At 33.9% G+C, this 14,382-nt stretch overlaps 1 protein-coding gene across 2 annotated transcripts in view; it reads left to right on the forward strand.

Moving 5' to 3' along the window:
- Positions 1-14,382, forward strand: part of IL1RAP (interleukin 1 receptor accessory protein) — a 119,149-nt gene that overhangs the window by 86,712 nt on the left and 18,055 nt on the right. For both annotated transcript variants that reach the window (XM_036875196.2, XM_036875197.2), the window contains exons 5-8: positions 1,577-1,742; positions 3,784-3,855; positions 5,792-5,918; positions 8,263-8,411. In XM_036875196.2, coding sequence (XP_036731091.1) covers positions 1,577-1,742; positions 3,784-3,855; positions 5,792-5,918; positions 8,263-8,411 — 514 coding nt within the window. The remainder of the gene's footprint in view (positions 1-1,576; positions 1,743-3,783; positions 3,856-5,791; positions 5,919-8,262; positions 8,412-14,382) is intronic.

The raw sequence follows: 14,382 nt of genomic DNA on the forward strand, positions 1-14,382 counted from the left end.
GTTCATTCTTGGTTAAGAAGTTAGTGGAAGACTAGGTATCTGAAAGATTCAGCTATCTGGAAAACTGAGTTTTAGCTCTGGACTGTTTTATCTAGAATATCTCTTGACCTGCCTGTCTCATTTTTTTTCCACCTGTAAAGCTAGAGCTTATGTAGTCTGCTCTGTCAGCTTTATGGAGATTTAAGAACAGCTAAGCTAACAAATGAAAGAAGAAAATAGCTTTGAACTTTTTAAATGAAAGGTGCCACAAAATCAAGTAGAGTTCTACAGTCTGAACTCAATTTAAACCAAATCTGATGTAAATTCATTATAAGAATGTAAGCTTTTGTGGCCTTATACATTGTAATAAACTAAGAGTGTTGAAATATTTTGCTGATGTGGCAAGTGTCTAGAAGTACTGGATAAATTGCATCAAAACAGGAAAAATTACATTAAAAAATGTAACTGAACATGTATTACTTCCTCTTGATGATCATCTCCATACATCAAACTTCAGTGCTGTTCTTGAAAAAACGTATTTCCTGTGACAAAGAATTACAAAATATGTCACTTAGTGTAGTTGTCATATTTCAAAGTGCACGCTTCAAGAATTGAGGTAAGAAAACCTTAAGTATACATGAATTAAGTATGTAAAACGGGAAATTGACAATACAATCCGGTAATAACCTCCCAGAATTTTAAAGATCTAAATGACCTTAGAGCTAACCCAATCCTTTTTTCATAAATGAATTATTGATTTTTGTAAAAGAAAAACAAACACAAAATTTTTCTAAAAGTAAATGTTTAACATATGTTTTTGTCACAGGTGATGTATTGATATTTTCCTTTAAAATAAAAAAATAATATAGTTAGTTTATGGGGCTAGGAGTTCCAAAACAAGATCTTAGCTATGTTAAATGAGACATTTCAATCTCAAAAATTTGAAAATCAGCAGAGTTACATGAAAATAGGAGTTGGAACAGAAATAAACTCTTAACTCTTGGCGAGATTCATAAAATATCTTTTATTTTTAGATTCTGGAGTCTGTAATATTCAGTTGTTAAAAATGGGATAAGTAGAAGAAAAACACAAAAAAGTTTGGAAATGACTGGTATGGTGATTCAGCAGAATGATCAGGAATGCCAAAACCAGACATCTACATTGAGGCCTACTTTGCCAGAGTGACTGGATTCCTGAATTGATATAATCAGTGAAGAGATGTGGAAAAATGAAAAATAATTGTTTTTTTAAATAGCACTACATACATTTGCTTAAGTTGCCTTAGTTGTTTCTCAAGACTTTAAATCTTGCTTCACTAGTAATAGGAATTCTCAGAATCTGAATACTGAATCCTTAGACGAGAAATTTGTAAATTTTGAATTAATTTCTTAGTTCAGAATTTTTATTTTTCTTTTGCCAAAAAGATAATGAAACTTACCACGTTCATTCTTTGCAGAAGCATCATCAAATAAGTGGCCAAAAGAGTTCTGCAAACAGTGCAGCCAGCGTAGATACGCTCTGTGCAAAATTAGATGTGTATATATATGTGTTTATATATTTTCTATGCAGTGGTAAACATATTTTCTTTTACTTCTAGGGATGTCAAAAAATATATAACTTTCATAATGTAATACCTGAAGGTATGAACTTGAGTTTTCTCATACCCTTGACTTCAAACAATGGAGATTACACGTGTGTTGTTACATATCTGGAAAATGGGCGTACCTTCCATCTCACCAGGTCTCTGTCTGTAAAGGTGGTAGGTAAGCATGATTTGTGTTAAGTGCATAGCCAAAAGGCCATAATTTTCTTTTTTTCTCTTAATAGTTTATTACAAGCAACTGTGTAAATTCTATAGAACAGAGGCTTATCTTTTTTGTTCACTCCACTATCCTGAGAGCCTTTAGCAATTCCACATACATAATAGGCATTTACTAAGTATTGGTCTACTGAACAGATACGTGAATGAATGAAGTAAAGGCAGTTTGGGGACTGAAAAGTGTGCCAGACACACCTGTGTTCAAATTAAACCATTGTCATTTATTAACAATATTGACTATGATCAAAGTCTCAATCTCTTTATCTGAACTCTGGGACTAAGACTGCCTAGCATTCAGTACAGTTTAGAATATCAGAAGTAATATATTATGCTAATGTAGTTATAAGCAAGCAACAGAGTCAACGAATAGCAGTTAATATTGTCAAAAATATGTTTAACTTGAATTAAGTAAACTGTGTCTTTCTGAGTAGTAGAACTATTGTAGGTAATGCTGAAGCTACTTGCTAGCAGGGCTCAACCATTGCATTGTACTGAGAAAATAGAAAACTAGGAAAGTAGAAAGGACAATGTCTAGGCAGAGTCAACAGACTCCTAGCAAACCCAGAAGTCAAGAGAATCAGTGTCAGAATAGGTGGCATTTATAGTAAAGCCCTAAATACCACTGTGGCAACTATATTAAAAAAGATAGCATATCCCATCTTTTACCAGATGGAAACATTGAGGGCCAATAACAGAACATAAATTATTTAAACATGCTCTCTAAATTAATGGAAGTGATTCTAAATCCAGAATCTTTTCAGGGCTTTTTCTGCTAGTCTGACATTAGAGTCAGCAGACTGTTTTTTTTTAAAGGCTTTAACATAATGCAAATAAAATTCAAATTGAACAATTGTATAATCACTTATCTTTCTCTTTTTCTCTTAATAGTTTATTACAAGCAAATGTGTAAATGTTTACTTTTGGAATAACACAAAGTTAAGGACTAATTCAAAAGAAAAATTAGACTAAATTTAGAACCTAACATGAAGGACTTTAAAAGTCAAATCAATAATCTAACTTTATATTCATCTAGGCAGTTATTTCATATATATATATAAATATAAATATATTTGGAAAGTTGGGAGCAGTCATGCTTGTTCACCTTGATTTATAGATGTAAAAGTTGACAGACACAGATGTGTGTGTTGGGAGTTTCATATCCAACTTTTAAGCACAGGTTTGTTTTTTTAAAGCTGAGATCCGTTGAGTACTTATATACCAGTAGGATGCTTTAATATGCATTGCTTAATTTAATCCTCAAAATGAACTGTGAGGTGAGTTTATTATCTTCATTTTAGAGCTGAGGAATTAGCTTTTTGAAGATTAAGCAGAAAACTAGAGTCATATGATTAGTTTATGGCCAAGTCAGGATTAGAACATTGGCCATTAAATCTTTGAAGCTTCTACACTTAAACACTATGCTATTAAGTCTCTTTGAGGTATTGTTCTTTCAGTTTAGGAGTGTAGAATGTTACAAAGAGCAGCAAGTCTATGAATGAACAGTCAGTTAATAGCCAGACATCAGGTAGATGACTTGCATGCTGGCCTCACAATTGTGCTTTTGAATTTTCCATTCATTTAATACTTATTTAACCAGGTTCCATATTAGACGTTCTAAGTATGTTGAGAAAAAATGTGTAGGAAAGAAACAATTGAGCAACATATGAAAGCAATTAATTATTATGTAGTATGAGAAATCTATCTCATATTAACTTTGGGGAAGAAGGCACTGGTTAAAAAGGTTCTATCCTGAAATATGGAGGATATTCAACGTTATCTTTGTTTGTTTGTTTGCTTATTTTAAATGAATGAAGTATTGCAATTGACTATACGCTGAATTGTAGGTCTCCTCAAGAAGAACTGACAAATAATGCCAGCAAGTTGGGCAAGGCTTCACAGAAGAGCAACTTTTTGAAATGGTTTATGAGGGATAAAAGCTACATGATTTAACATCAACTTCCTTTGTTCTTTGCTGTCTATCATAGGCTCTCCAAAAGATGCGTCACCTCCCCTGATCTTCTCACCCAACGATCTTGTAGTCTATGAGAAGGAACCTGGTAATTATAGCTGTGCCTCTAAATTTCAGTTGGATTCTCTTAATCACAAGGATTGAATTGTCACTTAAGTTAATGCTAGAGAATAGAGGGCTATTGGAAAGAAACACATGAATTGAAAGTGAAATGTTATCAGAAACCAAGACAGCCCTGGGGATTAGCTCCTTCATTGATCTCGAGGGCAACTCAGGGACTCTGCTTCTCTCTCAGCAGCTGCTCCCTTCCTCTCTGTGAGCGGTTTTCCTCTCCTGATTAGCGATTTCTGTTTGATGCAGACTTCAGCTTTGATTTGCCAAGACTTCAGCATGAGCATAAGACATCCTTTAATTTCTGCTCCACTCCAAAGGGTAGAAGCCGGACTGTGAACATGATAGGTAACAGCCGAGGAACTAGTGCACCCTGATTCCGAATACTATTGAATGCATCCTATGGCTGGCTGGCTTTTCTTCTCATTTTCACATTTTTTTCATTCTAGACAAAAATCATTTGTAACTGACCAAATAAGCATAATTTCTTATTCTTCTGGCTCAGAGCCTCCTACAGTTAAATGGAAAACCATAGAAAATCTTAACATTTCCTGTATTGTATCATTTGTAATAAATTTACTCTAAACCTAATTAGAGTTATAAATGAACATTTGCTTAAATATCTTAAAGAGAATAGAGGCAGTGATCAATCCCCCCCACAACACACACACACAATTAAGTTAAGGTTTCAGATAGTGATCTGCCTTGTAAAAAAGCAAAGAACACACTGAGGAGTCTGCCAACCCCAATCAACCACATTTCCTAGAATTCGTAGTAGCTTTATATAGTAATATGAACATTCTTCCTGCCTTCAGGGTAAATCCTTATTAATCACTTAAGTATATGTCATATGGTTACAAAAGCATGCCTGAATCCATGTTCACTTTGTCTTCCTACATATTGATATAGAAAACTGGAGGGAAGGCCTAAGAACCATGCAGTGGAAGAGAGGCTAGAGTATGAGCAGTGAGACAGACCTGAGTTCAAATTAGGATGACAGTATAATTTATCATTTCAACCTGGATACTCTTAAACAGTGCAAGCAATTGGTATTAATAACTAGGAAAGTAAGCATCAAAAAGAACTATTCTGGGCAAAGTGGAATGGAAGGTCCATTTAGGTCAAATCCTGGCCTGCCACTTAATAATAACTTGATCTAGAAATGCCATTTAACATCTTTAAGCTTCAGTTTTCACATCTGTAAAACATGAATTTAAAAGTATCTAACATTGTTTAATTAAAATTAAATAAGACCATTATAAAGTGTAAATACTTAGCATTGTGACTTGTACAGGGTTCTGAGGAGGGTGCTGCTGTTATTATTGTTATTGTTACTATTATTACTCCTACCACTACTGGTTCTGCCTGGAGATCCCTCTAATCCCATGTTCTATCTCAGAATGATAGCATAGAATTTCTGTTTATAAATCATTTTAAAACTGATTGTATCCTGACAGCTTGAGCATTTCAAGATGTGGCCTGCCTATGCAGTCCTCTCTACGATGGCTTTGCCCATCTTCTCTGGGCCAAGGACCAAGGATCTGGAGAACCTCTCCTTAGTCAGCCTTTGTAAGGGAGATAACAAAGGAGAAGAGTGGTCCATGGAGTCTTAGTGATAAAAAAGGATGTCGTCAGAGCCTTTCTGAACAAATACTGTCATGTTAGAACAGATATGGATTGTATTAAAAATAGTCATTTTAGTAATTTTCTATAAAGCTGCTGTCCTTTTGTTTTTCGTTGGTTTGTTTTGCAATAAAATATGGTATAGTACCTTATAGTAGCCCACTTGAAAATTATCAGAGGTAGGGTTTTAGGTACACTTTTAAAGCTTCTGGTTTGTCATAGAGTAGACTACCAATATAGGTTTTAACCATGTGGAGGTTACGGACTGATGGATTAACTTGTTTTTTCAGGAGAGGAGCTACTCATCCCCTGTACAGCCTTTTTTACTTTTGTGAAGGATTCTCACAATGAGGTGTGGTGGACCATTGATGGAAAAAAGCCAGACGACACCACTATTGATGTAACTGTTAATGAAAGGTATCATTGGCTCAGGAAAGGGGGTGGCTAACATTTGTCCCTCAGTCAAATGCTCTAATAAATGAAAATGAATACTGAAAAAAATAAATTCATTGTATCCTAATCAATTAAATAAAAATTCTAATTTTTGTTCATCATTCACAAAAATCAGCAAGATTTTCAAGTCTTTAATGACCGATCCCAAAGATCCCAAAGCAGGGTTACTGGACTTGCAAACCAGGACTGAGATGCCGTTAGCTGATCACGCGTTTATGCTACCCACTTGCAAGAAGATGCAGTGCATATCTGATGTGAATGAAAAACCCACACAATAGGGTTGTGGGTAGATGAAAGCTTGTCAATGTAGCCTTGTTCTTTTCTTCCTCAAGTTTGGATCTGGGCCTATATATTTGTGCCTCAGAGAGCTGCATTAGTCTCTTGTCTTCCCGTAAGCATGTATTTCCTATCTTCTTCCTTCTCTCTCTTAATTCACATAGCATATATGTCACGTTTACAATTGATAGTTATTTTTTAAATACTGGCTAAATACGTTCATGTTCTTTAAATTTTATTTTTAAAGTGGATGGGTGGTAACACAACTCACTCTTTAAATCACAAGCTGGATCATTTTGTTTCTAAATAAACATGACTTCTTTTGAAAGGGATTAGGTTGGCAAAGAGGAAAATACAGGTCTTTGAAGACAGAAGATGCCTCTGTAAATGAGTGCACACCTGCAAGATAGCAATGGGCTCACTGCTACAATTAATAAAAAATAGCATCTGACAAAGCTCATGACAAAGTAGTTTTAAGACCTTAAGCTTTATCCTCTATGTGTAGATAGATCTTAGGCTATTTTAACTTGTAGAATGCAAAGATATTTCTTTCCTAGTATTAAACTCAGACTGTGTGCAAAAATTATAATGTCTGCTTTGCATTAGACACTCTGCAAGATACTCCCTCACTGAGTAGATTTTATAGGAGTAACAGTGATAGAGCAGAAATTTCAATATAACATGATAAATGCAGTGACTGGAAAGTATCCCATTTATGTTAGGAGATGTTATGGGAAGACTTAGTTGGATATTTCAGTCAGTTTTAAATGACTAGGTCATACTTTTCAGATGATAACAGTACCTAAAGAAAGGTTTGAAAAATGGGTAGAAATCAACTAGATTAAGAAATTGAAAAGATGTTCCTGGTAAAAGGAGCAACCTGTTCAAAGGCCTGGATATTAGGGAAGTGGGACATATTTAAAAGTGCAGAAGGAGCTTCCTGAAATTGGAGCAGTTTTTGTAGAAGGAATTGATCAAAGATGCAGCTGAAAGCACAGAGAGAGAGTTACTGATCATTTCAGGAATTTTGAATATTGTGCCTTCTATCCTATTATAATAATAATAGAAAATTTCCTCCTTGCTGCTATTGAAGCACAAGTCAACATTCATAGTTGAGCAGTGCAGTTAAGCTCTAAACCCATCACAGCCCTTAACCAAGTTCCCATGACTGACAGTAAGCCTTATTAGAAGAACCTGGGTTTCCGTCATCTAGAAAAGAGATTTTTTTTTCCCTTTTGAGCGAAGTGGTTTGAAGTTATCTTAAATTTTGATCTTGGACCCAAAGCACTTGATCTATAACTTGATGAGATGTGGATATATTTATTTTCACAAAGTTAACTTTCTCTGAGAAGTTTCTTACTTTGATATGTTATGATTTAAATATGAGGTTTCAGCATTTTGACCAAAATATTCTACCTCAAAATCCAAGCTTTGGGAATCCCTGGAGTACATCAACTATTACTGTGAGATGACAATAATGACATGCATGAATATTTGCTAAGTGTTGCTCTAATTCTTACACATTAACATATTCAAGCCTCAGAATTCTTGCCTTAGTTAATACGTGTCATGTACTGTGTAGGCATTGCTACTTGACACTTTTTCAAAGGCAGAATTCAAGACATGGAAAGACTGGTTACCTTCTTCAAAGTATCTAGCCAGTACATGCCAAAACCTGCATCAAGACCCAAATGAATCTGGCCTCGAGGCATCTCTCTAAACTGATAGAGTAGCCTGCCCCAGAAGTTTGAGGGAAGGAGCCATTTTGCTTTGAAGGAAGATCTATAGTATGACGCCCACAATGGGATTTTACCTGGATATGGAAATTGTGTGTTGTATAGTCGGTGAAGAATAGTATTGGAGTCTAGGAGCTTTTACTCTTTTGGAACCCTTGGGTCACAGGAACACAGCCCGTCCACACCCTGTCTGTCCTCACGGGGGGTCTCTGTGCTTGCTGACTCATCTGACTCAATGCACAGGGCCCAGCTCTCGAATCTCACTAATGCTTTGATTTTCTCTCCCCCATTTCTAGTGTAAGTGAGACTAAAACAGAGGATGAAACAAGAACTCAGATTTTGAGCATCAAGAAAGTTACTGCTGAGGATCTCAAGCGCAACTATGTCTGTCATGCTAGAAATGCCAAAGGGGAGGTTGACAAACCAGCCAAGGTGAAACAGAAAGGTAATGGATGTGATCAGCAGATGAATCTGTGAACTCCCCAAGTAGCATTGGGGGGCAAAGGGGAAAAAGGAGGAATTGAGAATGAGAGAGCTCCAGCGCTTAGCCCAATATCTGACACAGAGTAATCAAAGTTGAATAAAAAATCTTTAAAGAAAGTTTCCATCAATATAAACACACTGAAAACATTTCTTTATAGTTTTGTAATTTAGTGCCCAAATGTGGCTAAACAATCCATGATTATGGTAATGAGAATCATTTTATATCTGTACAGTCATGAAAAATGAAAAAATCCAGAAAATATTTAAAGCTAACAAAGATATAATAAAAGTGATAGAGTTGCATATGGTTGGTGAATTGTAAAGGCCCTTTTAGAAATCACTGGTGGCAGAGTTCAAGGGCCATAAAAATGGTCACACAATATGACTTAATACTTTAGGAATTTTCCCTGAACAAGTAACTTAACAGAAAGAGAATTATGTATGCATTGATATTCTTAGAATCATAACTATAGCAATGAAACATTATAAATAGCAGTCTCTAATTGTATGCAAGTAGTTAATTAAGATGTAAAATATTTCTTCTAAAAAATATAATTTTAAAATGATCATCTTAAACACTGTTATCAATATTCAAGCAGATTTATAAGAGACCACTAGCCACCATTGCTAAAATGAAAATTAAACCTTACTTAAAATGATATAAAGTGATTTATATGTTGATATTATCCATAATACATTAAATTGATTGTACTATTTACCTACAATAAACAGAAATTATAAAGCTTTCTTGTGTGAACTCTTGCTCCTGAAACAGACTGTGTCTAAAATACTCTTTGGGTCTCTCACCTAACACAGAATCCCAGACAGTTAATACTTTCCAGGATGTTATTCAATGATCTGGAGACAGATGATGATATATCACATATGCCGTCAAGTCATTCAGAATCATCCTGCATCCCAGTGTCAGATAAAGCCCAAAACATTTACATCAAAAGTAAAAAAAACAAAAGTTAATTCACAACTGTTACATTTTGCAGTGGGAATTAAACTTGTCTTAAAGATGATGAAAAGAGTCTTCACCTTAACATTTCATTACAATTTGGAAAGTAAAGAGCAAAGGCCTGAAGCATATATGCCTCTTAAGAATTCTTAATGGACTGCTTCTGGATAGTTAATTGTTCTGCTCCTTGGTTGCCAGTGTAAAGAGAAAAGACTGAACTACATGATAAAAGGCAGTGTTTCCCAGAGTCAATTCCTAAGAACACTACTAAGACTCCATAGTACTGCAATTCATCATTTGTACTGTAGACTCACTCAGATGACCTGTGTTGGAATCTGATCTCTGCATCTGAGCTCTGTAACCTTGGGAAAGCTACTTCTCTGTGAGCTTCATTTCCTTTATATTTAAAATAGGCAAAAATAATAAGACTACCTCATAAGGTTGTTTTAAAGTACTCAGCACAGTTGCTGGCATATATTCCTATACATTAAATGCTCAATAAATGTTAGCTTGTGTTACTATTTCCACAAGATTTTCATAGGTACTATTTGCATGTGTTTGGGGAAAACATTATGGAGGATAACATAAATGAATTACTTTTTGTCAGCTGGATAGAATCAAAGCAATCGATTAAAATACTGTTTAATCTAGAAGTGACAGAGTAGCACCCCTTCCACAGAAGACTGCTCTGAATGGTTTGATGTGAATGGCATCAGGAATGTGCAATGCCCAGTGCAACCATTAGACAAGATGATCTGTGCTGAAGTTACATTAATAGTACACATAATCCAGCTGGGTCTGTGTATGTCCAGTGGTATCAGAGGTGTGTGGGCTTGGCTTCTTGGCTTCTGTTCTAGGCCAGTTACTGCTGAAATTTGGGGGTGATACCTGTGCTCACATTCATACATACATGTCTGGGTCCTTCTCCAAATTCATTGACAAAGCATTTCATTCTGTGTACTTCACCAAAAAAATGGCTAGAGCCTGCAGTGAAAGGAGTGTCTTGGGATAAGTCTTCTGACAACAAAATTTTGGAAATTTCATAATTTCTTGATAACACCATTTCACCTAGTCAGTTAAATTATGAAAGGAAAGTCAGTGAATGTATTAAACTTGCAGTTGTTTCATCATAGGACAGTGGTAGGGACCAAGGCAAGGTGTATGTTGAACTTAGTGAGAACCTGCCACACCTATTTCCAAAGAGGTTGTACCATTGTTTGCTTCCACATACGCTGTGTGTAAATTCCAGGTACTGTAATTCTCACCAACGCTGGGAGTTTCAAACTTCTAATTTTTATTCATGCCTGTAGATGGGTATATAGCTATCACCTCATGTTTTTAATTTGCATTTTCAAATACTAACGATGGTGAGCACGATTTTATGGATTTATTGACCATTAGTTAACATTTCTTCTTTTTGTGAAGTGTCTATTAAAATCTTCAGCCTGTTTTGTTACTGGGTAGTCTGTTAATGAGCTGTAGTGTACATCTCCTTTATCAAGTATGTGACTTGTAAATATTTTCATCCAGTTTGTGAATTCATTTTCTTTTGAGGAGCAGGATTTTTAAAAATTGATGGAGTCAGTTTTATCAGTTTCTTCTGTTATGGATAGTACTTTTACAATGCTATGTTAGCAATCATTGATTTAGAAATGTTTCTTTTACGGTTAGGTCTGTAGTCCATTTCAAATGAATTTCTTTATAGTATGAGATATGTGTTAGAGCTTGGTATTTTTTGTTTTCATTTTTCCATATAAAAACCAGTTGTCCTAGCCTTATATTGAAAAAAATATCTCCTTATTTTATTGAATTATTTTAACAACTTGGCAAAAAAATTGAACTGTGAGAGTAGCTCTATTTCTATAATCCCTAGTCTGTTCTATTAGTCTGCCTGTCTTTAGTCCAATACTGCTTTGTCTTAACAGCTTTAATGTAAATCATAAAATCAGAAACTGTAAATCCTCCTCCCTTTTTCTTTTCTAAGATTGATTTAACTATTCTAGGGACCATATATTTTTTCATATAGATTTTAGTATCAGCTTGCCAATTTCTATATAAAAGAGCCTGCTGGGATTTGATTGGGATTGCATTAAACTTATGAATCAATTTGAAGAGAATTGAAACCCTAACAATATTGAGTTTTCTAATCCATGAACATGATATATCTCTCAATTTATTTAGATCTCATTGCCTCATTGATTTTCCTGAGCAATGTTTTTTTCTTCTTTTTAGTGTTATGTGTTGTAGTTTTGCACCCATATTACTAAATTTATCTCTAAACATTTTTGGTTTTGATGCTACTGTAATGGTATTTTTTTAATTTAATTTTTCAATTGGTCATTGATAGAAAATAGAGATGAAATTAATTGATTTTTATGTATTGAGTTTGGTTGGTCCTTTGACTTTCTCAAATTCACTAATTTAAATAAGGTTTCTGGTTTTTTGTTCTGTTTTTAGATTCCTTAGCACTTTCACACACTTGATCATTTCACCCATATCTAAACAGACTTCTCCTTCCTTTAAAACGTTAGGCCTCTGATTTCCTTTTCCTGTCTATTTCACTCTTTTGGACCTCTAGGGCTGTGATCAGAAATTATGAAAGCAACTATCCTTGCATTGTTCCCTTAGAGGTCAAGCATTCAATATTTATACATATGAAGTGTGATGTTATTTATAGATTTTTGTAGATGAGATTTATCTGTGTGTGGTTTTTGTAGATAACCTTTATCTATTAATTTTCTGTCTTTGGTTTGCTGAGAATTTTTGTTGTTGTTTGTTTTTATAATGAATGAATGTTGAGATTTGTCAAATTCTTATTATCTCCATCCATTGAAAGAGTCTTGTGATTTTTCTCCTTTATCCTGTCAGTTTGATGATTTACACTGCTTGATTTTAAAATCGTGATCCAATCTTGTATTCCTGGGATAAACCCCCATGTCAGTATGATTTATTATCCTTTTTATGTATTGCTGGATTTGATTTGATTTGCTAATAAGGATTATTAATAACAATTCTTTGTTAAGATTTTGGCTCAAGTTAAGAATTTTGCTCAGATCTTTGTTCATGAGAGATATCAGTCTATAATTTTCTTGTAGTGCTTTTGACTAGTGTAAGTGTTGTGCTGGCTTCCTGATATAAGCTGAATGATGTTTCCTCTTTTGCTATTATCTGAAAGCTTTTGTGTGAAACTGATGTTATTTGTTCCTTGAGCTCTTTAAAGAATTAGCTATGTAACTTCTGAGAATGGTGTTTTCTTAATGGGAATACTTCTAACTATTCAGTTTCTTTAGTAGTTACTCAGATTTTATCTTTTCTTCTTATGTCAATATCGTTTGTCTTTCAAAGAATATTTTTCCATTTCATCTTATTTGTTATATTATTGACATACGTATTTTACATTATTTCCTTATTGTCTCTATAATACAGGATTTGTGGTGATTCTCTCTTTATCATTTCACATATTAATAATTTGTGTTTTGGCTAGTTTTGTTCTTCAATCAAAATAGAGGTTTCCCAATTTTACTATTTTTTTCGATGAACAAAACATGTTTTCATTGATTTTTCTCTATTTTTAATCTATTTTGTATTTCATTCTACTCTTTATTATTTTGTTTCTGCTTACTTTGCATTTAATTTGCTGTTCTTCTCCTGCCATCTTAAGATGAAAGCTTCATAATTGATTTTGAATAATTTAAGTGATAAAATGTTAAATGTTATCATTCAATTCAAAATACTTTATTTATTTATTTATTTATTTATTTATTTTTAAGCCATGGTTTATTTAGAACTTACTTAACTTACACTTATTGAGAGATTTTCCAGGTAATGCTTTTTTTAAATTAAATTACATATTAAAATTTATTTTGACCTTTAGAATTGACCTTTATGGTCAGTCTTGATAATTTGAAGTATTTTTATGTAAGTCTAAGTAATTAAAAAATTCAGCAATGGAGATTAAAAACTCAGGGTTCTTCTGACTCAGGACTATCTGGACAAACTATATGGTAGAGTGGGATGAATATGGGTTTAGGTGCCAGAAAGACCTGGGTTCAAGTTCTGACTCTGGTACTGACTGGATATATGAACTAGTCCAAGACTTCAGATACCAACTTCCAGTGTGTCTCTGAGAACTGAAGGAACAGGTAACAAGTACTTAGCATGATGCTACACACTTGATTCTAATTTCTGTTCTAATTCTATCGTAGCTAAAAAGTATACTCTATCATTTCATTCCTTCATTTGTATCATTTGTTCAAGCTTATTGTCACTTTTTTTAAGTCCAGCAGATTGTCTGTCTTGGTGAATGTTATACATGCACTTAAAAAGGATGCATATTCTGAGTTTGGAGGTGTTCTACTGTTTGGGTATTCTGTAAATGTCAAATCAGTTGGTATCAGTGTCATTCAAGTCTTCTATATCCTTACTGTTTTTTTTTAATTTGCTTATAAATCTTTCAATTTTTGAGAGAGAGGTATTGAAATCTTTCGCATCATGATGGATTTTTCTAATTCTTCCTGCAGTTCTGCCAGTATTTGCATCATGTATTTTGGAATTGTGTTATTAGGTACATACACACTTAGGATTGTTATATCCTTTTGATAGATTGACTACTTTAAATTTTGAAAAGTTAGATAGTTTTTTTTTCTGTTAGTACTCTGTGTATGAAATTAGTTTAGTCATTCCAGATTTCTTATAATTAGTATTTACATGGTATATCATCTGTCATCCTTTCTTCTATCAATGTATTCACATTTACTATACATCTTTTATAGACAACATATTGGTTCTTGATTTTTAATCCAATCTGGTAATTTCTTTCTTTTAATTTGAATGTTTAATCCATTTATTTTCAATGTAATTTTCATATTACTGACTTCAAGTCTACTGTCTTGCTCTATGTTTTCTACCTGTTACTTCTACTTTCTTTTTTTTCTTTCCTGCCTTCTTGTGGATTAATTGATAATTCCCTAGT

The sequence above is a fragment of the Manis pentadactyla genome, chromosome 1, assembly GCF_030020395.1.
Source record: "Manis pentadactyla isolate mManPen7 chromosome 1, mManPen7.hap1, whole genome shotgun sequence".
Taxonomy (NCBI): domain Eukaryota; kingdom Metazoa; phylum Chordata; class Mammalia; order Pholidota; family Manidae; genus Manis; species Manis pentadactyla.